This window comes from Abramis brama (genome assembly GCF_963993115.1).
Source record: "Abramis brama genome assembly, chromosome: 18".
In the NCBI taxonomy this organism is placed as follows: Eukaryota; Metazoa; Chordata; class Actinopteri; order Cypriniformes; family Leuciscidae; genus Abramis; species Abramis brama.
The window spans coordinates 9,455,216-9,480,759 of record NC_139980.1 but is presented as its reverse complement, the minus strand read 5'-3'; the positions used below and the strand labels follow the sequence as shown (position 1 = coordinate 9,480,759).

Genomic DNA, 25,544 nt, shown 5'->3' with positions numbered 1-25,544 from the left:
AATTTCCACTCATGCTGCCCTGGAGAGCCTTAATTGCTGCTCTTATTATTCTTAAATTACAGCGCCTCGCACTAGTATGTCTTTACGCTGCCTTGCTCTGGTCTTCTGATAATACTGTTGTCAGCGTGGCAAATGAGGAGCGCGGCATCTCCTCTGCTGCCAGTGCTAGTGGAGTAATAACATGGGATTTCTGATCCTCCCTAAACAAACAAGATAACAACCTGCTCCTAATTGAGGTTTCCTCCGACCCCCCTGACAGCCACGTGCCCCTGAATGTGTTTGGTAAAATTGAAACCCATTAGCGGTTGATTGCAAACGCATGCATTAAATTATAATGGTTTCATCCATCATAGAGACCAGGAGCGTCCAGTGACTGGTTTTAGGGAAATATTTGTACGAGGGTTAGTGAAGCCTGAAGTGGCATATGAGAAGACAAGTAATAAGAAAGACTGGTAAAACGGGTGAAAAGGAGAATCGAAAGTCCGTTTTGATCTTCTGATACAATCAAAAACAAGCCAATGATAAGCCAGTGACTGTTCAAACATGAACAAAAGTTCTTGGAAAGCTCCTGAAACTTGCCTTCAAACACCTCTGGGGCCATCCAGGCTGCGCTTCCCTTGTTGTTAGTCATGTGTGTCTGGATGTCACATGCTGTCCCGAAGTCACAGATCTTCAGTACAGTACCTCCAGCAACCAGAAGCAGACTATGAGGAAACAAATATACAAAAAAGATTAACAGAGATGTCTCCAAGAAGAAAAACATGTCCCTCATTAGTAAGTTGCTTTGAATAACTCATTAAATGTCATTTCATGTGACTAATTAGTTTGAAGCCACGGGAAAATTGCTGCTTCATGGCACCAAAACAACATGTACATTCCCGACCCCATCCTGCTAGTGTATGCCAACTTAAAAGATTATAAATTCGCAAGGTTTCAGGACAGAGACAAAGCCTTTTTGGTTAAACAGAACATTCACACTACCATTCAAAATGTTGGGGATGTTTATGAAAGTCTCTAATGCTCACAGAAAAACAGCAAATATTGTGAAATATTATTACAATTTTAAATAACTTTTCTATTTTAATATTGTTTTAAATGCAATTTATTCCTGTGAATTTTCAGCAGCCATTACTCCAGTCTTCAGTGTCATGATTCTTTACAAATCATTCTAATATGCTAATTTGCATTAAAAGTTTTTCTTATTTTTATTTATTGTCAATGTTGAATCAAAAAAGTGAATATTTTTCTGGAAACAGTGGTGCATTTTAATCAGGATTCTTTATTGAATAGAAAGTTGGAAAAATATTTTGCAACCTTGTAAATGTTTATACTGTCACTTTTGATCAATGCATCCCTGATGAATAAAAATATTAATTTCTTTCAAAAAAATACAATGGTAGTGAATGGTACTTGAATGGCAGAGTACATCTTGAAGGTTGAAGACAAGAGAAAGAAGAAGAAGTGTGTGTGCCTTAAAACTTAATCAAGAATTCCATCATGAAAACATTAACAGCGCACATATTTTTAAAATGCACTTCAGTTGGCAATATTTTGAGCAGAAATACAGGTATACACAGATGACAGTTAACCAGTTACCAAATGTGCTTTAGTCCAATTAAACACAGTTAAAGCACTTGAGAACTGTTCATGTGGGTTCAATTTATCAAAAGTTAGTAATAACCCAGTTCTTCCAGAGAACTTCATTCTAGGTGTCTGGGAGAGAAGCCAGCTGACCATTTCCATGGTGTGCTGCCAGGGATTTTTACAAACAGTGCCTCATAAATAACCAGCCCTGGCCTGGACAACACAATACGCTGCCATGTTGTAAGTAATGCAGGGTAAGACTCCGAACATACGTCCTCTGACACCTGGACCAGACAGCATTTATGAGCGATGGCAGTCCGGAATGATCCAGTAATGTTTCCACCATCATCAGTCAGAAAACAGTCAGCACATGTAAGAGTTTACACCTGGTGTTAATCTCAGGTGATTAGATTGCAAATAGTCAGGCAAGACTCAATGTAACCAGGTACGTTTAAAACCCTTAGCTTTGAATTAAATGGTAAGCAGGGCTCGCAAAATCGCCTGCCCGACGTCCCGGGGCTACTGTGTTTTCCAGTCGGGCTACCAAAATGCATAACCGGCCTGCCCGACGGGCTATCTGAAATAGTGTTCGCTTCAGTCTTGTTATAATCAGATTCAGCGCGTTCTTCATCTTCAATCCGCAGCGGCGCCGAGCACTCAGAGCGCACGTCAGAAACAGAGGACAGGGACAGTGTGTGTGTGTGTGGTGTGTGTGTGTTCATCTGAGTCTCATTGGCCTGTCACTCATTGGTCTGTGGTGCTCGTCAATGTCAGAATATTTGAGATGACCAATCAAATCAAAGTAGGCGGGCTTTATGTTCACAAGAAGCTGCTGAGCGCGAATTTGAGCAGAGCGACTCGACGCTTCAGTTTACGGTCATGTGCGAGATAAGATGTAAGTAGCTAAACTAAACATTTCATATTTGACAGCTTTTTTAGGTCATAAATGTGAAACGAATGACAAAAATAATCAGGCAAATGAATATACTTTTGTCGAATTTCGCCATTTTGAACTGAAAATAGGCCTATGTAATGTGACTAATAATTAGTTTACTGTCATTGTGAGGGGACATTAGCATTAACAAAACCGTTTTCATCATAGGCACAAGATTAATAATGAATATGTACATGAGAATTAATATACAATTTGTAGCCTTGAGTAAATTAAAAAAGTTCAGCTTTAGGTGGGGAAGAGACAGGGCAAGATGAGGAGACCGAGAGAAAAAGAAAGAGTGATGGATAAGAAGTGAGAGCAGGTTTCATCTACTTCCTGCTGACATGGTTTTAAAGCTATTTCTTATCCTTTTTTGGCCTTCAAACATCTTGAAATGGATATATCAGAGAAATAAAAAATGTGAACCCCCTAATAACCTTAAATGTAGGACCTCTTTGATTATAAAGCCCTGTCTACGGCCCTGTATTAGGAATAAGATCAATAATGAATGTGTACATATTGTGAATGAATTTAATAAACTTAGTTAGGATACCTAGCTTTCCTAGTAGCTTTCAGTAAATTAATGCATCTGAGAAAATGATTCATAAATCAACCTATCAGTTCACCCTGTGTTTACTTTCTTTACTGACAGACAAAAATGAAAAGTCTATATCAGTCAAAGCTCAGCTTTAGGAGGGGAAGAGACAGAGCAAGAGAAAAACAAAGAGAAAAAGAGTGTGATGCTGATGAGGAGAGAAAAATAATCAGCTGCCCACTTACATGGTTTTAAAGCTATTGTTATCCAATTTTTTTGGCCTTCAAAACATCTTAAAATGCACATATGTAGATCAGAGAAATTAAAATTTTCTCGGGGGTGCCCCCGAACCCCCCTAACTGGCCTACCTCACATTCGGGACCTCAGTGATGAAAAAACCCTGCCATCTGCATGTTAATGAAACAAGTTAATAGTGAGTATTAGACCCTAAACTAAAGAGTTACTTTTTTCTTTTCTTTTTTTTTAAATCATACTCTCATTGGGGGCTGAGCCACACACTCAGACTGATTCATGTTCCATACTGGTCACACACATTTCAGTTCAGTTAGAACCAGATGCATATTTGTTGATATTTGTGTTTTGAAAAAGTTTTTGATTCATTGTTTTGACTTCTAACCAATATTCTACATTAAAAATTGTAGTCTTTTTATATGGGCTAGTAAAATTAATTTCGGGCTACCAAAATCTGAAGAGTGCCTGCCCGAAGGGCTACCAGCGATTTTGAAATTTTGCGAGCCCTGGTAAGGGAGAACTTATATGACAAGGACTAAATTTAACAAGCACATGAATGAGGAGAAAAGGGAATTCTCATGGGGGTTCCAGTGACATGAGGCAAGACAGTGTGATGAGAAAAATGATGGAGGAGCATACTTGGGAGGTTTGAGGTCCCTGTGAATGAGAGCCTTTGGTTTCATTCCGTGGAGATACGAGACCCCCTGAGAACACTGCAGGCACCAGCTCATGGCATGAGATGCGGTGTAGTGAGGGAGAGGCTCTGCACCGTGCAACACTGTCAACACAGAATACAGTCATAAATACAAGCAAACATTTATGAGATATCAATCATTTGCTCACTTGTGAAACAGCTTATGTGCTTGGACAATGACTAGACCTTTAGCACTTGCTACTACCATAGGCCAGGGATTAGGGATACATTTTGAACTATTTTTGAAATGCAAAGTTCCATGGAATCAAAGAATGTGTAAAATTGCACTGGAAAAAATACTGCACCAGACAATCTTTTGTGATGCTCTGAGCATGTATGCACATTTGTATATATACACACTGAAGAGCATTTTCACATTTATGTAAATTAATTCTACAACAGAACAAAGAAAATATCTGATTTGTCCAAGTACAACAACTGGAGCCAAAGTATTAAAACGACAAATCTAATTTCATTTTATTTAATTCCATTTTATAACTGCAAACCCAATGCCAGCCTTAAAAGTCCTTAAAACGTGTAGGCAAAACCTTTTAACAAGCCAAAGTGATTTTTCAGAGTGTGATTTGGCCTCACACCAGTAGTTTTAAAACAATGAATTCAAAGATGTCTAGACCAGTGGCCTTTTCAAAAAAGTGTTGCAAAGTAACTTATAATAGAATTACTTACCATTATACAATGAACCCCCCTCTGCATATTCCATCACCAAACATACCTGCAGTAAGATCATTAAACTTGTTACATGTTTCTTATCACAGGAACCAAAAAAAAAAGGTTGGATCATAGCAACACATCTGAATCAAGTTTCACAATCATGATCAAAATCCACTCAATAGCAACATGTAGAGACTTACAGGGTTACTGCAGGAACCATACAGTTTCACAATGTTGGGATGATTTACACGAGACAACTGGCGAAGCTGGATAGAGAGAATGGAGAAGATGGCTTTTTAAAATAAATTAGACCAAATGTCTGTTTAATCAGTATATGCACGGTTTATGTTTTTGACTACAGTAGTTACTAACGTGAACAAATTATACAATATGGCAGTAACTTACCTCAACAATGAAGGCATTTCTCTCTGATTCACTTTCTATAGTCTTGATGGCCACATCTCTGCCTTTCCACTTGGCCTTGCACACAACACCAAACGCCCCTCTGCCCACCACCTACAAAACACACATGCATGAGAACATCACACAGAATGAAGGTACACATTCACAAACTCACAGCACCGCAAAAAGTTCAAACAAACCTAACATATAGTCTTAAACTCAGAAACTGAAACATTACACAGAACCACATCTAGAACAGTGCAAAAGTGTTTTATAAAAATAAAATAAAAATGGCAAAGACTTATTTCAGTAGAACACACTTTGTACACCTTCAAACACACTGTGGCTTGACAAAAATAATGAAAAACATAAATAATGAAGTTAAAAATAGAGATTAGGTGTAGTGTGATACAATGTCAAGTGTCCTAGTTATAGTACAGCTATCAAGGGAATGTTTGCAGGACATTTCCACACTATTGTCAACGTGTTTATTAACGTTATCACTTGCGGATCATGTCACTCACCTCTTCCACCTCAATATCAGCATATTCTATCTCCTCAAACGGGTACATAGGCGGTGTTTCCAGCATATCGGCGGAGGGCATTGACATCGCTAGCTCGCTAGCCAGCTAATCATTAAAACAAAAACAACTGATTTTACAGTCTTAAAACTTCACAACCGAACCGTTTCAGAATAACAACGGCAGCTGAAGCACCCTTTCCTTCGACGCGGCCTGCATTACACAAATATAGGTGTATGTTAAGTCACTTTAAAAACTTGTTTAGCGGCTAACGAGCTAACCTGAGTGTCAATCTAATCCGTTAGCCAGGCGGCTAATAGGCTCCGAGACAGATTAAAGTATGTCAGACATGCCAAACGACGGGAAATGGTGTCATTCAGATAGGGAATACGCCCTAGGGTCTCTGAGAAGTGCAGTTAAGGGTATCCCATCGACATAAAAGCGCTGGCTGTGTGTGTTAGCGTTAGGCCGCTTGCTGGCTCGCGCTGGTGCGGTCGATGGATCTCCACTCCGCGCAGCGCTCACTCCACACCGCCGCTGCCGCTCCGCACATCGGCCTCTCTATGTGCCCGAAAATACCGCTCGATAAAACCTGCTTTACGTGTCCCGTTGACCAGGACAGAGCTTCCGAGCCATCGGATGCGGGGCTAGAACTTTACAGCTCTCTCCTCCATGGGCTCGTTTGTTTTTCTTGTTTTCTGTGGGGGTTGTTTAAGCTCCAGGAAGTGTGCGCTCTCTTGTATTGTGCCCCCTCTAGTCCATGCCAACTGAAATGTCTCCAAGATTGGAGTCAAGGAAGGCCTGCCAGAATCATTTCCAGTCGTTATAACAGAGGATTCGTCTTGATTTTAATAGTTATCTAGGTGTGTATTCCTACAGAGAATAAGAAACGGTTCAGTTTCATTATCCTGATAAGTAGCATCCTTACTGCACCAGGTAACGTCAGTTGCATGGACGCCAACCGAAAAGAAATACATGTCATCCTTATTTTTCTCTGAAGAATGAAAAACTGTAATTTTATGTATGATTCTGTTATTTATTAATCAGCATGTTTAAAGATAAATGTCTATGTTTGGGTTAAACTGCTTCCATTTGCTCAAAAAGAGTGTGTCATTTTTGTCAACACTGTCAGGTAATTATTCTTAAAATTGGGAGAAATATGTATTATAAATATTGACAAGATTATTAAAAAATATCTAGAATTCACATCAATTAAGGAATGAATTTCCCAAAATGATTTTCAGTTCTTTAATTGAATTCAATTCTTTAATCTCCACATCCATGTAATCTGTCAGCATTGACAAGATGATATTTTGCACATCACACATAGACTATATTAAACAGTCATGGGGCAGTCATGGCCTAATGGTTAGGGAGTTGGACTGGTAACCCAAAGGTTGCTGGTTCGATTCCAGAACCGGTGGGAAATTACGGAGGTGCCCTTGAGCAAGGCACCTAACCCCTAATCGCTCCCCGGGCGCCACACAAAGGCTGCCCGCTGCTCTGGGTGTGTGTATCCACGTTTGCAGTGTGTGTGTGTTAACTACTCACTACTCTGCTCCTAATGTGTGTGCATTAACTTGGATGGGTTAAATGCAGAGGTCAAATTCCAAGTATGGGTTACCATACTTGGCCGTAACGTGTCACTTTAACTTTTTAACTTTAAATGTTAAAGCAATGGAAATTATCTAAAAATCCTAAACAGTTTCTTATGACAGAGTTGATATGTCATGATTGTGACTGAAAATATAAAGAACAATTGCTTGAAATTATATTAGAAATCTAAAACTCACCTGAGCCTGTGCGATGTTTGAACTCAAAGCAAGTAAAATATGGAAAAAGAGCAATCAGGAAGAAGGCTGAAATATTATCAGATTATTTTACAGTGTTGACACAAAGTATGGCACAGCTTTGAAACCTGACAAATTAGGCAAGTTTTTTAAATTAGCCACTTCCTTTTGTCAGGACATTGTTGTTAAAGATTTTATACAGTTTTGTCAACAACATTGTGAACATCTCTCATTGTGAATCAGTGGTTGGCCTGTAACAGCCCTTATCTGAAATACAGACATATTTATTATTAAAAGGTGTGGAAAACTATTGTGAATGATGCTTAATTTGACCTAAAGTGGCTTTACATGACCAGTGTCAGTAATGAGGTTCTTCTCTATGCCTAGGTTTCATAGGGGAAATAGTTTGATCAAGACCTCACCGCTGGATTGTTTGAAAATAATCATATTTTATAGGTAAGTGACCACACCACATCAACGTCTCAATTCAGTATGTTATTGTTGATTCATACTGTATGTCTGGGGACTTTATTTATACAGGTGTTTGTATAATTGTGTAAATTGTTGTCCCTTGTACTAACACCTGTCTAAAAATCCTTTGTGATCCCCACCTATGTAGCCTAAGTGTATTTGTACAGTGTTGTGTTATCAAACCGATCAACGAATCAAAATTGGTGAGCAAGCTGATCACATGCCCTCGGTGAGCTAAATATAAGCCCAGAATTTCAACCATCATTTCATGACAGCTGAAAATGATCCCTATTCATCACTGGAAAGAAACACTGCTGGAAAAACATAAACAACATTCGTTCATATGCAAACAAGGTTACTGAGATGAAGTAACCTTTCCAGCGGTGCGCTGTCCTCTCCAGGGAACTGGTGACATCATTTCCACTGTGGGTTCCATGAAGTGAGTAGTGGTGCAGGTCTGTCTCTTTCATTTAATTTAGATAGTACGGGCAGGAAGTGGAGGAGACCGAGGCTAGTTTTCAAACGTTTTACCCTGATGAATATTTCTCAGAGTATGTTTATTAATCAATTTCTGTACAGGCACAAAAGAAATTCCATTGCTATTGCCCAACAGGCCCCACTCCACAGGGGGCCAGGTCTACCCAATTATGAGCTTGGTCCACCCTGGCCCCACGCCAAATAACGACCATTGCTAAATTGATGTGATGTTCAATTCAGCTCCATATTTTGAGAGAGGCTGCTCACTGCAAAGCCCTGGGTGGAGCGTGAAGTCCAGCTCACCCTCTCTAGATGTACTTTGGGTGTATTTGGTGTAGCTAGAAGGTCCAACAACACCCTAACGCTAATAACGCTATCCCTCCACCTATTAGATCGACAGAGGTGTAGCTGGACTAGGTCAAGCTCAATCCATGCGTCCAGAGAGGAGGAGCTGGACGTCATTTGTCTCTGCAGTGAGCACCATTTGGATTTTGAGGGAGATCCTGCTTTTCAGCTGCTTGGTATCAAAAATTGTTAAATGCTTGTTATTTAGAAACTACAAAGCAATAGGCTATTAGAATGTGACCATGGTCATCATAAACATTCAAACAATTTTAAACCGTTCAAGAGCAAGAAGACGTGAAAAAAAATTAAATTCAGTGAAAACTCAATACCCACCCAAGTTCTCTTTTGCGTCTTACCACGCTTAAACGGTCAAGTACACACAAAATTACATCAAAACGCCCATTAATCCTCATAAGCACAGTCTTAACTGAGTTAAAATAAAAAATCAATGAACGTAACAGTTGGAAGAAATTTTCATGTGTGTCATATATCCATGTATTTTGGTCTTAAAGTGACAATAGCTCAATATACCTGCTGTCTTGTGTCATATAATGTTAATTAAAGAACAAAAGAAAAACTCTGCTCAAGCCTGCTCTTGACAGAATAACTTCTTTAGGATAAGTATATATTTAATATATATACCCCTGGTTTCACAGACAAGGCATGAGCCAATGCATGTTTGAGCTGTATTAACTGGGAGCATCTTGCACTGGAATATCTTAAAATATGTCTGTGCCATTGTTTTGTCTCAAGATGCACACCATTTTTTTCTAAGGCATATTTATAAAAGCTACTAATTGAACTAAAGCCTAATCCTGGCTTAATTTAAGCCCCGTCTATAAAGCCAAGCCATAGTATTTCGTACCTGTATACTTTTAGACCTACCTGGAATATTTTTATTTCATTTTTGTTCTATTGTATTTATTTGTGCTGCTTGCAATTTGTTCATTCTTTCTTATTGTATTAGACTGTTTACTTTATTATTATTTATGTCTTTATTTTTATGTTATAAATGGGTAAAAAATTAAATGATGTAATTAAATAACTCCAGCCCACATTTAGTCATTTACTTTTACTACTTTTACTTTTACTTTTTTGTGTTAAATATTGCTATTTAAGTTTGATTTATTTTTAATTCAGTTTTAGTTTTAGTTTTTTTTTCCAGTAAATAATTAATTTCCAGGTAACAAATTTAGTGCTTCAACTTAAACGTGTTTCATTTAAAATTTTCAACTAAAATTTCTATTTTATTTCATTTCAGCTTTTTTTTCAATTAACAGAAATGTTTTTAATAGTTTTAGTTTTAGTTATAAGTACGATAATAGTGCTGCTTGTGACATCTAGTCCCAGCTTCTCTAACTAATAATCTTCGCACTTCCTTTCAAGGCCTTTCTTTCTTCAAAATTTTTAGAGGAATTAAAACTTAACCAGTTCAAAAAACTAAAAATGCTCATAAAAATAAACTTTTCAGTAATGATGTAGGACTGTCTTTTTTACTTCATTTTAGTACTACTGGCAGGAAGTGGGAGAGACCAGGGCTAGTTGTCAATACCCCTATATTTCAATTCTGTATAGCCACATACCTTAATGTCCGGACTACTAAAAGAAAATACTGCTATTGCCAAAAGAAATAATGATACAGTTCCTTGTAATGGGTTTTCAGCATAGCATATTCAATAATGAAAGACAAAACAATTAAATAAACAGCAAAAATTGTTTATTCAGTTAAAAAAAGAATTGCAAAATTTGAGTTCTGACTCGAAACCTTAGAGTTCCTCAGATATAGCACATTTTACAACTATCATCAATATTAATATTTCTGGACTTTGTTTTTTTTTTTTTTTTTTTTTGATTTTCAGTTCTTGATGATGATGCAGTGATAGTAATTAAGCTGAGCAGATATATTGAATTGTGGCCACACAGGTACCATTTATATCCCCATGTAATAATTAGGCTTAATGATAAAGCCAAATGGCTCATTAGAATGCTCATCCATGACCGTCTGAGACAAAGTACAAGGGTAGGCATATGGTGTGGGATCTGGCTCTGAACAGATGATATTTGCTTACCTTGTGTTGCTAGGTTGTCTTCATCCAGAATGCCCTTAGACACACAACATTGCCCTTGTCTGCTTGTTATTTTGTAAGTCGTGGGAACAGGCATCATTCTGTCTAACAAGAACCTTATTGAGAGTTCATCTGTGCACTTTGCCATCAACACAGCCACAATCCACGACTATTTTGAGCTTTAATTAGTGCGATACTAACTCTATAAGGTGGTTTCTTTGAAGGACTAACAAAGAGGAGTGAACAGAAATCTCATTTACTTTGTTGTTGTACCACATGGTGGCACTAGTGCTCTATCTCGTTCGCATGAGCAAGAAGCGCTCCATTACCTTCAATATGATAAAGCGTTGAAGCAGCCGCAGAACACATCGTAGGTACATATGCATTGCTGCGATACAATTAAAATAAATTCATTAATTTCCTTATGCCAGTATCAGCACTCTGTTGAAGTGGAAATAATCTTTTGCCTTTTTTAAGTTGATTGATTGCATAATGTTTCTGCAGCTGACAAACATTTGTCTTTCGTTTATGGCTTTTTAGATGCCGCAAGCTCTTAAGCTTGGCATTATGAATATCCATGTCCCAAATAAGACAAACAATGTTTAATTGGAGTAGGAAGAGTGTGTATGCGTGTGGGGTAGGGGTGCGAGAAAAGGCTGTTCTTTGTAAATATTCATGCAGATCATTTTGTGTAAGTAGAACAATTCCCTCTGCTGCAGCCAGACAAGCAAAACAGAGAGAGCATCAGGGGAATGTGTGCAGTCGTTTTGTTAAAGAATTTTAACTCTATATAAATGCTCCATTCATTTGCTCTGGATTTATGTGACACTTAAAATAAATCAGCTGAAGAATAAACCCAACAAGCTGATTAGTACTAGTCTACTGCTGCTGTAACAGTGAGCACCCGCATAAAAGAGCCCTGTGAGCAATTGCTACACTCACTGAGTGCTGTTGCTGCATTGTATATATTTTAGACAGCATAAGCTTTGAGCAAAATAAACACACTGTATTGTAGTTTAGAATGACATGCAAATGGCTTTTTTTAACCAGAAATGTGTATATATATTATGGTCTTTATCAAATTTTTTTTTGATGAATGTTTTTATTTTGAAATATTATATATCATTTGTGAGGGTGTTTTACCGCGAAGATAATTATAAATGAAGGCACAGCAAAATTAACCGTTGTGTCTTCTCCATACTATAGAGGTGTTTCTTTCATAAATTAATCTGAGTTTTTGAACAAAACACAAAGTTTTTAAAAGAAACATTCTTGCTCAACTAAAACACAAAGTTCACTTTTTGTGTTTTAGTTGAGTAAGAATGTTTCTTTTTACCTTGAACAAATCAGTTGAGTGAATGAGTGAATGATTCAATGATTCACTCACTCGTAAATGCATTTTTATCTGTACTACAGGTGAAAATCAGTATGTGAAAAGAGCAAAATGTCAGAATTCCCAATGCTCACAAAACAGTAGGCAGAAATTACCAGATGAGTAAAGTGAGCATCCAAAGGACTATAGGCCCTGTCCCAAATGGAACCCAAAAGCCTTTGCGATCTTTCTCTCCACACCTTTAGTGACGTAATACCGCCACGTATCCAGCCATTAAGTCCAGAGAGGTGGAGCTGGACATCATCAGTGCTTTTGAACAAATCATCATTCATAAAAAATAACTTTTTTAATTCTTGAATGAATCTGTGTATACGAATGTATTGGTTGAGTGAATGATTCAATTTCTCACTCATAAAAGCAGTTGTTTTTTCATTTCTGAATGAATCAATGCTTTCGAATTAATAATTTCAGTGATTTTTTTTAATGATTCATTCATATTAGGGCTGTCAGTTAAACGTGTTATTAACGGCGTTAACGCAAACCCATTTTAACGGCGTCAATTTTTTTATCGCGCGATTAACGCCTAGCAAACTTTGTAGTTTTTTTTTTAAAGTTTTTTTTGACATGCTTTTGCAACAACTAGTAACGTTAGTACAACACCACCGGATCTAGCTAGACCGGAAACAAAACAACAGGCACGCCGCACACACTTGTTTGGGCTTGCGAGCCGGCCAAAGAGTGGACGAGAAGCCGCGTCTATGGACAACTTGTATCGCACATCGGACGAGTACTTTCTCAGTTTATGGCCAGCAATAAAAGGTGTGTGTACACTCATAGAGAATAATGTGTTCGAATTTTAAATACGAGGCGCTTCGCTTCTCGTCCAGTGTGCGACCCCCTTTAACATTATGTTTTGAGTGGATGAATGATGAGCGCGAGACGCCGAAATGGATGCCAATAAGATTCTGAATGGAAAGTTTAATTTTAAAAAAGTGGCCAAAATGTTTCAGTTGACAAGACCAAAGTGATCTGTGTATTTTGTCATTGTGAACTGAGCTATCATTGCAGCACGTCCAGTCTGAAATGGCCTACTACTTGATGGCCAAGCACACTGATTTGCTGATGCGAATTCTCCACCCCCTCGTCAATATTAGGACCTCGTCAGTATTTCTTTCACCCTTTTATTGATGGACAGTGTTACATTGTGTGAGAGATTATTTGCTCCAAGTGAGAATGTTAGTGTGAAATTGAACACTACAGTATGCCAATGTTGATTTCAAAAAGAAACATTTGCTCAAAGCAAGCCGATCCACTTTTCCATGTTGATAAGAGTATTAAAATGAGAAAAAATAATGGGACAAAAAGAAATCAAGAGACATTTAGAATAGATAAAAATGTGCGATTAATTGCGATTAATCGCGAGTTAACTATGACATTAATGCGATTAATCGCGATTAAATATTTTAATCGTTTGACAGCACTAATTCATATAGAATCATTTTTTTCATTCCTGAATGGATCAGTGTTTATGAACATATCGGCTAAGTGAATGATTCAGTTTTTCACCAAGAGAAAGGCAGACGTTTTTTTTTTTTTTTTGTTCCTGAATAAACTTTTTAAAATTTCGTTCCTTTAGATCAATCAATTTTGTATAAATTATTCAAATGACTCACTCATAAAGACAGTCACTTGTCGCCACCTACTAAAAATAGATATACTCTTGTAGGAAGTAGATATTGGAAACTTTTTTAATTTTATGAAAGAACATATTTTACAGTGTGAGCTAAATGATGATATATCACATAATACATGATCTTGCTGTTTAACACTAAACTTAGTTATTGGAATGCTCATAACCGCATTTGAATAAATGGCCTGTTCTCTCTTCGTAAAGCATAATTTGAGCTCAGCCGTCCCTGCAGGGTGTTGGGTGACAGAGTTACTGCAGCTGCTCTCAGCTGGAGCCTGCTGCACAGCCAAAGAGACCAACTGCTGAGCATGGGGACCAGCTGAGACTGACCTTTCCGAATTGTTCCACCCGAGCTGGGGGACATTGTGCTTGATAAGTAGTGCCAAGCGAGAAGGGGGGTCGCCAGGGGCCGAGACTATTCTGCAAAGCACCAATGTTTTGCTTAGACCATGCAGATCCCAGCGATAAGACCTCTATTGTCTCTATCCTGTGGTAATTTGTCAGTCAAAGTTTAAAGAGGATGGAAACAAGCATAGTGAATGACCTTTTCTGTCTTTTGCGGCTGCTGCATCTCCACTTAAGAGCTGGGCTTTTCCATCAAAGGCGTCAGACTCTTAATCTTTAAAAGAAGTATGAGAGCATTATCCTCATGTGCCCTGGTTTATGACTATCTGAAACCTTTTTATCAGAAAAAATGGAGCGAGTACCACTTCTAATCTGATGCAATGGTGTCATGTAAATTTCACAGTAGTCTGTGGTAAAAAAAAGAAACGTTATTAAGCGCAAACATTTTCTCTGGGGAAATAAGTGATGTAAAATTGGCTAAAGTATAAATGCTTCACATCTTCAAAAACAACCTTACAAACCAAATCAACCCTTTAATGGAGAATTTTCATTGAAATTTAAAGCCAAAGGCAAAACATTTGCATCCGAAACCAAGGTATAAGTCCTACAACCATATCTCATAATGATGCAATGGAAAAGTGCAAAAATAAACAAAATAATAACAGTGATCTCATGAGAGCAGGAATATAGACGAATGCTGCGCACCAAAGGAATGGTATTTGTCTGGTAATGAGCTCTAGGGGCCAGAGCTTTATATTATCAGCAGTGGTACAGAAAGAGGCCTGCTGAATATCTGTGAGTCACAGTGTTCTGTTCTTTATGACACACTTTGCTTATTTTCACTCCATTTGTTATGCAGTGCCTACATCTGATTTCAAAGAGAATCAATCATTTTAAAAAGTGATTTATGCCATGTGGATGGTGTCCAGAGTAGTAGATTAGCTCTTTAAAACAGTCTCCAAGGGATTCAGACCAGTAAACACTCGCTTTTTCGGGACCCGTAGGTCAGCCATTTTCTTTTTTTAGGGTCACACCATCTCTGAATAAATGATGCATAATGATTGTAGCATAAGGGCTGCAGTAGCTACAAATAAAGAGATTTGTTTCTGAGGCACTTATAACCTCTCTAATTCTGTGATTCTGCTGTGACACCTAGAATAACTAATTAAATGCCAAAAATTCTGTCATCATCATGTTCTCACCAATATGTCATTTTAAAATTATTTTCTTTCATCGGCAGAACACGTTTCAGCTGTTTTTGTCCATACACTGAAAGTCAATGGGGTCCAAAAATGTCAAGTTCCAAAAAGGACATAAAGGTAGCATAATCCATACATCTTCGGTGATTTAATCAGTCTTCTGAAGCCTTATTGGTGACCACATGACATTAAGTCATGTGACACACAAGAACCGATAGCTCTGAAAGTAAAATTCCTGATCATTTTCTCCATAGGGGAATTGATTTTGAACAATAACTTATAAACCTCTAAAGACGTGCTACAAGGTTTTTTTATTTTTTTTTATCGATATCTGCTTTAATTGAAGCCATCAGACTGCATTATTTTAGTTTATTTTTTAAATAATTATGTTTAACAGCAGAATTCTTGGTGAGAACTACATTAATGACCTGCACCAATCAGAGAATAGAAACAAGAAATTCCTATTAATGCACAAAAAGCACTGTGAGTGGTGTAATAGTCTCCTTACGCTCTCTTAAATTTCGCTGTTTATCATACAAAGTGAATGAATCTTTTCAGAAAACTTGGATTAAACCACTGGATTACTTTTCAGTAGACTATATTGAAGTCCTTTTTGGAACTTTTTGATGCACTAACTTGCCCTGAATGGACTAATCTTCTTCAGATCTTCTATTGTGTTGGAAGGACATGAGGGTGAGTTAATGAGGCGGGGGCGGCAGTGGCTTAGTGGTTCATGTAGGTTGTCTACAAACCGAAAGGTTCGTGGTTCAATCCCCGGTTCCACCTGACCAAGTGTCGAGGTGTCCATGAGCAAGACACCTAACCCCAGCTGCTCCCGACGAGCTGGATGGCGCCTTGCATGGCTGACACCGCCGTCGGTGAGTGAGTGAATGGGTGAATGTGAGGCTATATGTAAAGCGCTTTGGTGGCCATAGGTCTGTGAAAGCGCTATATAAATGCAGTCCATTTACCATTAATGATGACATGACTCTCATTTCTGGGTGAACTATCCCTTTAAATACTGGTCATACACTAATGAATTCCACCCAAAACATCTTCGAAAAGTTTTTCGGGCTAGTTCAGGCTCCATGTGTGTCTGTGTGAAATTTGTCAGGGTGAAGAAATGGAAGACAAAAATCCAGGCACTAATGTGCCACTTTCTGCTTTTCTCTGTGACATTCTTACTCCCTCATTATGCTGTCCGTCATACCCCGGCGCATTGTAGTCAGAGTGGCCTGAAATGCGTATGCATCCCTCTGCCAAGGCCTCAGATTTTGTGGTCACTGGCACTTTATTCAGACATAGGTCCATTTCTGTGATGAGAAGAGAGCAGCATTCGTAATGAGGGTAAGAGCACTCACCGCAGAAAAACTGCAATAAAAAGAAGAGAAGGAGAGGAGGGTCGTGTCTGGCTTCTATGGATAAAGGAGAGTCTGTCGGTTAAAGTCTGCATCTGCTGCAGAACCCCCGCTATGAGGGAAAGAGAGAGGGGAAGAGCTCTCTCAGTCTGCTGCACCAGACAGACAGGGATCAAGGACATTCTTGTTATTTGTGATTATTCCTCCTGCTATCTCCTCTCCTGCTTTCTGTAGAGGAATGGAGTGATAAAAAAGGCAGACGACTCATAGGAGATTTTAAGGAGCCTTCTGTGGGGCAGGATATGGCTGAAGACATCAGCTCGCAGTAGCACAGCTCATTTCTCTTCAGTGCCACTGGGTCAGGTGTGCAGGAAACTGGGGTATTTTGTGGGATTAGGGCCACCCTGTTAGCACTCCGTCTATAAAGCTGACCACTGATTTTAACGTATTGGAGGTAAAGCTTGGCCCTTGGTGTGATCAATGGGAATCAAACTGTTTTCTGTTGGTCAGGACAGAGTTTGAAGGTTGTTTCTAAGATTGTCAGCTGGGACATGAAATAAAGGCTCTGATTTACGACTTCTATCTTTTTTTTTTTCTTTTTTTTTGGTTGAGCACATAAATGTAATTTTTAGGCCAAGGACACCTTGGAGTAGAGCCGGTGTCATGCAAGATCCCCCCACACACAACTTTGTATATAACTTCTGTGCCTGATTAGAAATTATTGTAAATGTATTCTTAAACGTGAAAACATACGCTACTGTTCAAAAAATAGTTTTGAAAGAAATTAATAGGCTAAGTTTATTCAGTACACATTAAATTGATCAAAAGTTACGGTAAAAACATTTATAATGTTGCAAAAGACTTCTATTTTTTAAAAAAACCCTGAGCACCAAATCAGCATATTAGAATGTTTTTTGACGGATCATGTGACACTGAACACTGGAGTAATGATGTCGAAAATTCAGCTTTGCCATCGCTAAATTACACTTTAAAATATATTAAAATAGAAATCAGTAATTTTAAGTTGTAATAATATTTCACAATTATACTGTTTACTGTATTTTTTTTTTATCAAATAAATGCAGCCTCAGAGAGCATAAGATACTTTCAAAAATCATTTAAAAAAACATTACCAAGCACAAACTTGTGAACGGTAGTGTAATTAATGTCTTTTAAATTACATATCACATATTCACATTATATTATGCTGTGGTTAAAATGGTCAAATTAGATATTTCTTTTTTTTTTTGTTATCAGTCAGCCTTCAGTTAGCAAATAGCATAGCCTATTTGCTTAGCATTAACTTTACAATCAAGTGTTTTTATTTACAAGATATCGTGACAGTGCTGTGTTTTTGCTCAGGCATTGAAGGGGATTTCGATTTCATGATTTCGATGAAGCCCCTCCTTGCGAAATACGAAATGTGCTGCGATTGGTTAGCTGGCTCAGTGTGTTGTGATTGGCACCGCTTAACGCATGTTTGGGAAATGTCCCGCCCCTCCATAACTGCGAGTTCTTCTCTAGTGTAAATATTGAGGATGGCATCAATTTCAAACCAATTCGAGCTCGATTTAGACCCTGACAATGTTAACGAACAAAAGGATTGTGCAAAACAGATTTCATGCAGACTTTGCAAGCACAGATTTCACAGGACGTTTCAGAGTGGTGTGTTTTTTGTAATTATCTTATAGGCTACATTATAGATACAATATCTGTTATCCACTATTTAATCGTAATATTTGTCAGAAAACTAAGGTAATATAAACAGTATTCGATCACTAAACCATGGTTAATTTTCCACCTTACAAAAGCGAGAGCTTACAAAAGCTATAGTAAGCAAACTGTTCTCCATAAAATGTGCAGCGCACAGATAAACGTTGGGGTTATAATGTTCAGGAACAGTGTTTAAAATAAGTTTTAACCATGCACTCTAAGTTTGTCAGCCTTATGAAGGTCAAACATGAGTTTTGGAAATGTTGTGGAAAAAAACACAAAAAGTCTCTTTGACATGGCGACTACACTGTCTGCAGCTCAACCAGGCCTTACACCTTTTTTGCGTATTCCATGGGCATTTTTTTTTTTTTCATGAGTAGCGTTACCACTGTGACTTCAGTCCAAACGAGCCGTGAGTTGTAGTTCTTGAAAAGGGGATTCTGTTAAATAAAATATCTCCATTTGGAGCAGACTTTGAGCTTTGTAACCTTGCAGATCTTTTTTATGCTCAAACAGCAATATTGCACTCTAACTAAAGTGGAAAAAGTGGAAAAGCATAGTAGAACCTCTTTATTAAAATAACTGACATAATAATATGTCATAATTCTAACATAATTGAGTTGTATACTAGAGTCATATACTTGTACAATACATTATAATTGAATTTATTTTAATGTGACAATGAAACATTCAGCTGTGGCTGCAGTTAACTGTATAATACTGGTACAATACAATAATACTGTTCCCAACAAAATGCAGAATCAACACGGATCCTACAGTATGATGTACAGTAGGTGCATTCATTTCCTCACATTTGCCGTCCACCATTTTGTGGAAAAGCTCGGTTTCCATTCAGAACTGCGTCTTTGTGCCGAGAGACCGCTTACCGCTTGATTTTTCCTCTCTGAAAAGCATTTCATTTCTCAAAATAATGGAGTCAATGCAGTGTGGAGATATTTGGATCAGTGGAGTCCCACTCCGGTGAAGGGGAATTGACTATTATTCAGTGTTTACCTGCATGGTTCCTGCCAGGGGAGAGATGGCAGCTGTTTGTTTTTTCTTCACCTCAGCACACCATGATGAACTGTGACAGCTGACATCTGAGCAGCCAGTCAAAGAAAGTGCCTGTAATGAGCAGCCTGCTTGCTTGAGAGATACATGCCATCATATCTCAAATAAAGTTATTCTCCTCCTGTCTCTTCCTCTCTCTATCACTCACTCACATGCTGCATTTTCTCATTGGATACCAGAGGCTAATGCTAGGGACGCTTACCTTAGGCAAATTTATTTGTTTGTTTGTAAACAGGTGAATTTGGATTGCACCTAGATTAAAATGCACGCCCGGTTTGAGTATGAAAGTCAGTTAGCATGTTTGACACCAGATGCTACAAAACCCTCGAAGGAGGCAGGCATGACACCGGATGCTTCTAGATGCAGGTGCACAGCGCACGGCCATATGTACGGGCATCTGTGAAATATACATAAACCCATCATCTGATGAGGAAAGCACACCTGATAGTGACTATTTACATAGGCTCTTATAATGCGATTAAGACAGTACTACGATTAAGCTTGTGTAAACATAATTCTGTAATTATGTTAATGTGTTTACGCTCATAATTAGAGTAACCATAATTGCAGTAAAATATGTGAAGTACTTAAGTTAACAACATTTGCACTATACCCGCATGAACACTACCATTTGGAGTCTGCAAGAATTTTTTTCTTTCTCTTTTTTTAGAAAAGTATCTTATGCTTACAATGGCTGTATTTATTTGATCAAAATTACAGTAAAAATACATAATACATATATTTTAAAATGTATTTTATTCCTGTGATGGCAAAGCAAAATGTTCTGTATCATTACGCCAGTCTGCAGTATCACATGTTCCTTCAGAAATCATTCTAATATACTGATTTGGTATTCAAGAAAGTTTCTTATTATTATCAATTTTGAAAACAGTTGTGCTGCTTAATTGATAAAACATTTTGGGGAAATTTCTTTTTTTCTGAGGATTCTTTGTTGATTAGAAGGTTAAAACTTTTGTAACACTATAAATAAAAAATAATGATATGACGCAGCGTCTGAAAATAGTCCCCAGCTCGGTAACGGTAAGTTTGTCTAACCTATTAGACCTATTTTCAGGTGCTGCGTCATATCATTACGCCTGCTGCACTCATGGTACGGCAGCAAAGTTTCTTGATTATTATGCAGGAATGAGAGTATAGTTCCTAGCCATATCAGCCTAGAAAATCGCAACTTTACATTTTCCGTCGGTCTTAGTACACGATGTAACTACAGAAGAGTCAAGTTTTAAATAGGAAAAATATTGAAACTCTTTGGTCATTTTTTTGAGAGAGATGCTAATGGTCTTGTCCGATTCAATGATTATGCTAAGCTATGCTAAAAGTGGTACCGCCAGACCCGGAGATCGGCTGAATGGATTCGAATACGGTAAAACTCAACTGTTTAACTCTGGGGGAGTTGTAAAATGAGCCTATTTCCAAAAAAAGTGGAGTATCCCTTTAAGCTGCACTCACATTAACAACATTTCAGCAAAATTTCATGGACACTTTCAAACCAAGCTGTTGGTTGGTCAATTGGTCAGTGTGGCGAATCCACGTGAACAATCCGCAGGAACTCGTTGCAAAATCTTCATGGTGCTGAAAAAGAGGTTAACATCATTTTGTTGGCTTTGGAAGTAAAAAAAAAAAGAAATATAGAATTCACCAAAGTGATGATACAAGCTTTACAGATGAGCTTTGTTAGAGTGAATAAATTCACTAAGAGAAAAGGCCTTTGTTAAAAGTTAAAGTACAGTCAATAGTTGCTACGCACATGAATGTTCAAAAACTACTCATGTAGAACCTTGTAATAGACTTTCGACTCCACCAAGCATAAACGCCTGGAGAGGTCTCCTCAGAAACAAGTTTGTAGTGACATGCAAAATTAATAAAGGAAATTGAGATTCATTTATACCTGCCAGCACCAGCTAACACATCAGCAAAACTGCCAAGCAGAGGTCAAAGAAAGGGAAAGCCGATGTGCGGGCGGCCCAAGCATGGTTCAGAACTGCTTATTTGTGTTCTTCTCCCAGATGCATCATTCCCTGTGCGGCCAGAGTAATATGAAATCCCCTCTCCCCCCATTTGCACAATCCATAAATCAGCTGCTTGAGAAGAAGCTGTCAGATCGGCAGCACGTGGCGTCTGTAACAAAGTCAATATATTACGTCTCCCTTTCAAACATGGCTGCGATAACTGAGCAAAGAGCAAATCGATTGGGCTACTGTGCTCTATTTGCTTTTGAAAAATATATGGCAGGTATTTAGAAGAGATCCACCCTGAGCAGAAGTCACAGGCTTCATAGATCCTCAGTTTTATTGTTTCGCCACATTCGGCGATGGGCTTGCTGCCGGACAGCAGTGTTCTGTGATGGGCTTTCTCTAATTTACTTGTTTCAAATGGCTATCATAATTCTCAGTTTTAAAATGCCAATACACAGCACATGCCGCCGCGAGGCACAATCTCACTAAAATGCTAAAGTCTCTAAATCTCTCTCGCCCTTTCTTCTCTTTACCCTCATTTCTTCTTTGCCAATTTAATTAGCTTGAATTTTCCATTACACACAGGTTCAATCACATCAGTGAACCTGGTAGGCAACTAATTGATTTCGAGAGTGCAGCTAGCTCACTGCTGATTCTCCAGAAGATCCCCAAGATTGTCTGGAGACTAAGGACAGAGTAATTTGGTCAAAAAGCTGTTTTTGTATTAGATTAGGCCAATGAATCTCATTTAGAACAAGAGGAGTTGCGGCATGAACCTCCCCAGGGTCCCATATGTGCTGGCGTTGACACATAAACCTGACAGACAGGCGATACTGTGGCAATATGGCCGCTTCATCAGCATTAGATCTCACCCTGCTGCTAACGGAAAATAAATGTCAATTAGCACAGATGGATCTGTGAAGTGCTCTATCCCGAATGAATCTTCAGGCCGCACACTTCGGAGCTTCCCTCTAATTTCAGTCAATTTTTGTCATCTGCTTGAAGTGCAACCTAGAGAGACAAAAGTCAATTTATTTTATTGAGAGTCCGCCGATGTTTGCCGTGTTTGATGCCGTCAATGAGTTTGTACTTAGCACACCTTCATGTTATGTTGAGTGTTGTAATATGACTGTGTGTGCCACAAATGTGACTTAGTCAGTCCAACTTTGTCACTTTGTATTTATTTTTATTTATTTTATTTGCCAGCAGCCATATCACCCTGTAGCCCAAGACTGGTTGCCCACTGAAGCTAAGCAAGGCTGAGCCTGGTTAGTACCTGGATGGGAGACCTCCTGAGAAAAACCAGGTTGCTGCTGGAAGAGGTGTTAGTGAGGCCTGTAGGGGTGCTCACGCTGTGGTCTGTGTGGGTCCTAACGCCCAAGTGTAGTGACGGGGACACTATACTGTCAAAAGAGCACCATCCTTCGGATGAGACGTTAAGCCGAGGTCCTGACTCTCTGTGGTCACAAAAATCCCAGGATGTCCTTCGAAAAAGAGTAGGGGTGTAACCCCGGCATCCTGGCCAAATTTGCCCCTTGGCCTCTGTCCATCATGGCCTCCTAATCATCCCCATATACTGATTGGCTTCATCCCTGTCTCCTCTCCACCAGTAAGCTGGTGTGTGGTGGGCGTTCTGGCGCAATATGGCTGCCGTGGCATCATCCAAGTGGATGCTGCACATTGGTGGTGGTTGAGGAGATTCCCCATTCCATATGTGAAGCGCTTTGAGGACCCAGAAAAAGCGCTATATAAATGTAACAAATTATTATTTATTTATTTATTTATTTATTGCACATGTGTTTGTGGTGTGGCTGTGTAAAAATGTTTATATATTTGTTTTAAATAATTGATGAGCTCTAAATAATCAATAATCTAAATAAATCAATGAATCATTATTCATAAATATAAACAAACAAATCAACTAACAATGAAATAAATATACAAAACCAATCTTAATCCTAAATAATAAAATAGGATCCAACTACAAAATTAATTTCTGTAAAATAAATACCAAGTTCTGGCATGACACTCTAGATGACACAGTCTGATAGGTCCTTAACTCATTTGGTAGCGATCGAATCGTCATCTGCATAGCGCAGCTGATTGGTTGCCGTTGCATGATGAGCCAATGAGCTACGGCTCAACATTCAAAAACCGGTAGTGTAGTACCGGTAGTACAGTCTGCAGCACGCTTTCAGAAACCCTCCACCTTCCCCAGCTCCACCTGTATTGATCTGCTACGGGGGTTATTCATGTTTGTTACATGTGTAGCAGCAGCAGCAGCATGCATGTCTTACATGCTCACAGCAGCATATCTGTGAATCAGGGGCGGACTGGCCATCTGTGTGATCTGGAGAATCACAGAACGGCCGGTACTCCAGGACGGCCGGCGGGCCGGCCCACCACCCGCCACGCACGCAGTCATCACCTGTTTTTCCCCCCACTAATCTGTTTCACACTCCAGTACTGTAGGTGGCAGCAATGCACCTTTAAGTTGGATGCCAGCTGCACTGGCCGTGGCCGCCAAGTAAGGAGAAGCAAAGACGTTAGATAGAAGCATAGAAACAAACAAACAATATGCATAACGCGGCCGCGGGTAAAAAACGGAAAGAAAAGGGTGGGGCTGAGAAGGCGAGAGAAAAAAAATTGCGGAATTTAGATACTGAAGCCGCTAAATGTCGCAAACTAACTGAAATATTTAGCAGCACAGCCAGCAGCAGCACCTCGCAGTTAAATATTAGCAGCAGTGAAGAAGTGAGCCAGACAGCAATGCAGCAACATGCCACAGTGATGATGAGGGACAGAAAGAGCTGGTTCCACAGGCAGATCCAGGGCAAGTAAGTATGGAACATGAGAGGAGAAAGAGAGTTACTTGCTAGGGATGATGTTAGGAAGTGATATTCAGGTTGCTACATTTTTAATGATTACAGTAGTTAAAACAGCTAAACTTCAAAATTTTAGCTGTAAAATGCCACATGCAGTAGCTAATATTAAGAAATATGTTGTGCTTTTACTTTTAAAAATGTTGGTAAAAATGTTGGTAACGTTACAGTTAATGCTTACAAACTTTGAAGATTTTGAATACAGAAGTTACATTTGTAATGGTGTATTTTCATTTAGATGTGGTATTATTTGTGCAGTAAAAGATTAATTACTGCATAAATTAATTAAGATTATTAAGTAATAAATTCATTTTAAGACAGCATGGAATAGATTGTTATAACAGCATATTATATAATCTATTCCATGCTATCTTGGAATAAAACCTGTTTTTTTTTTTTTTAAATCCATTCCATCATTTGTTTATTCAGGTTGAGCTTAGACCAAGTCCATTTATATGTGAGTATTCAAGTTAATCTAGAATAATGTGCTTTTAACACAACATCTAGTCAACATCAGTGCTATTGCTATAATTTGGATGGTATAGTATCTTGAGCCACAATTAAAGTCTTGTGACACTCATGCCAGGCGTTATTGTTGTTGTTGTTGTCGAGTTTCCGCGTGCCAATTGCTTTGGGCCGGGCCTAGTCAAAGTCCAGGGCCGTTTTTTAGTCCCAGTCCATCCCTGCTGTGAATGTATTGGCAGTAGCAAGTCTCGGTACTTGCTCTGCAGCAGCGTAGCAGATCTATTCTGACAAGACCAAATACATTAACATTGCCATATCCATTACCATGCAAATCTCTCCGAGAGTTGTCATGACAGAACTGAAAAAAGGTATCTCAGTTTATCTGAGATCTTATTTTATTCTTAGGATTCTTTAAAATGTAATCCAAATGATGGAAGCAGTGAATCCTTTACATTCCATAACTATTATTTAATTATTTAAGGCTACCATCTCTGATTGACAGGTGGTACTTTGACAGTGGCGATAGCATGTAGTGTTTTTGTGAAACAATTGAGAAAAGTAACTTCTCATCTTCTTTATCAGTGATGATGACAAGCAGATTGACTGACTGCCCTCTTTTCTGATGATTTCATTCTCTGCATTCTTGGACAGTGTCTTAATACATTCTGCTGTGGGGACCTATCCAGGAAGCTTGTCAGTCCCTCTGAATTCTGCATCCAGACATGTGTGGAACATCCAATCAGTGCAATGCAGCAGCAGTCAATCACAC

General features: G+C 38.6%; 1 protein-coding gene and 1 long non-coding RNA gene across 5 annotated transcripts in view; one reads left to right on the top strand and one right to left on the bottom strand.

Annotated features, from left to right (window-relative positions):
* map3k7 (mitogen-activated protein kinase kinase kinase 7) overlaps positions 1 to 6,514 on the bottom strand; it is a 22,159-nt gene extending 15,645 nt beyond the window's left edge. The window contains exons 1-7 of one of the 4 annotated variants that reach the window (XM_084091905.1): positions 5,876 to 6,349; positions 5,598 to 5,702; positions 5,077 to 5,187; positions 4,872 to 4,937; positions 4,687 to 4,732; positions 3,945 to 4,083; positions 580 to 704 (exon numbers count right to left, since the gene is read on the bottom strand). In XM_084091905.1, the coding sequence (XP_083948031.1) occupies positions 580 to 704; positions 3,945 to 4,083; positions 4,687 to 4,732; positions 4,872 to 4,937; positions 5,077 to 5,187; positions 5,598 to 5,684 (574 nt within the window). In that variant the 5' untranslated portion in view covers positions 5,685 to 5,702; positions 5,876 to 6,349. Of the gene's footprint in view, positions 1 to 575; positions 705 to 3,944; positions 4,084 to 4,686; positions 4,733 to 4,871; positions 4,938 to 5,076; positions 5,188 to 5,597 lie in introns of all 4 variants that reach the window. The other 3 variants (XM_084091902.1, XM_084091903.1, XM_084091904.1) reach the window with 3 other exon arrangements.
* On the top strand, positions 6,362 to 25,544 carry LOC311068997. The gene is made up of 3 exons (XR_014603455.1): positions 6,362 to 6,457; positions 7,772 to 7,840; positions 25,427 to 25,544. It is a non-coding gene; the product is annotated as an uncharacterized lncRNA (long non-coding RNA).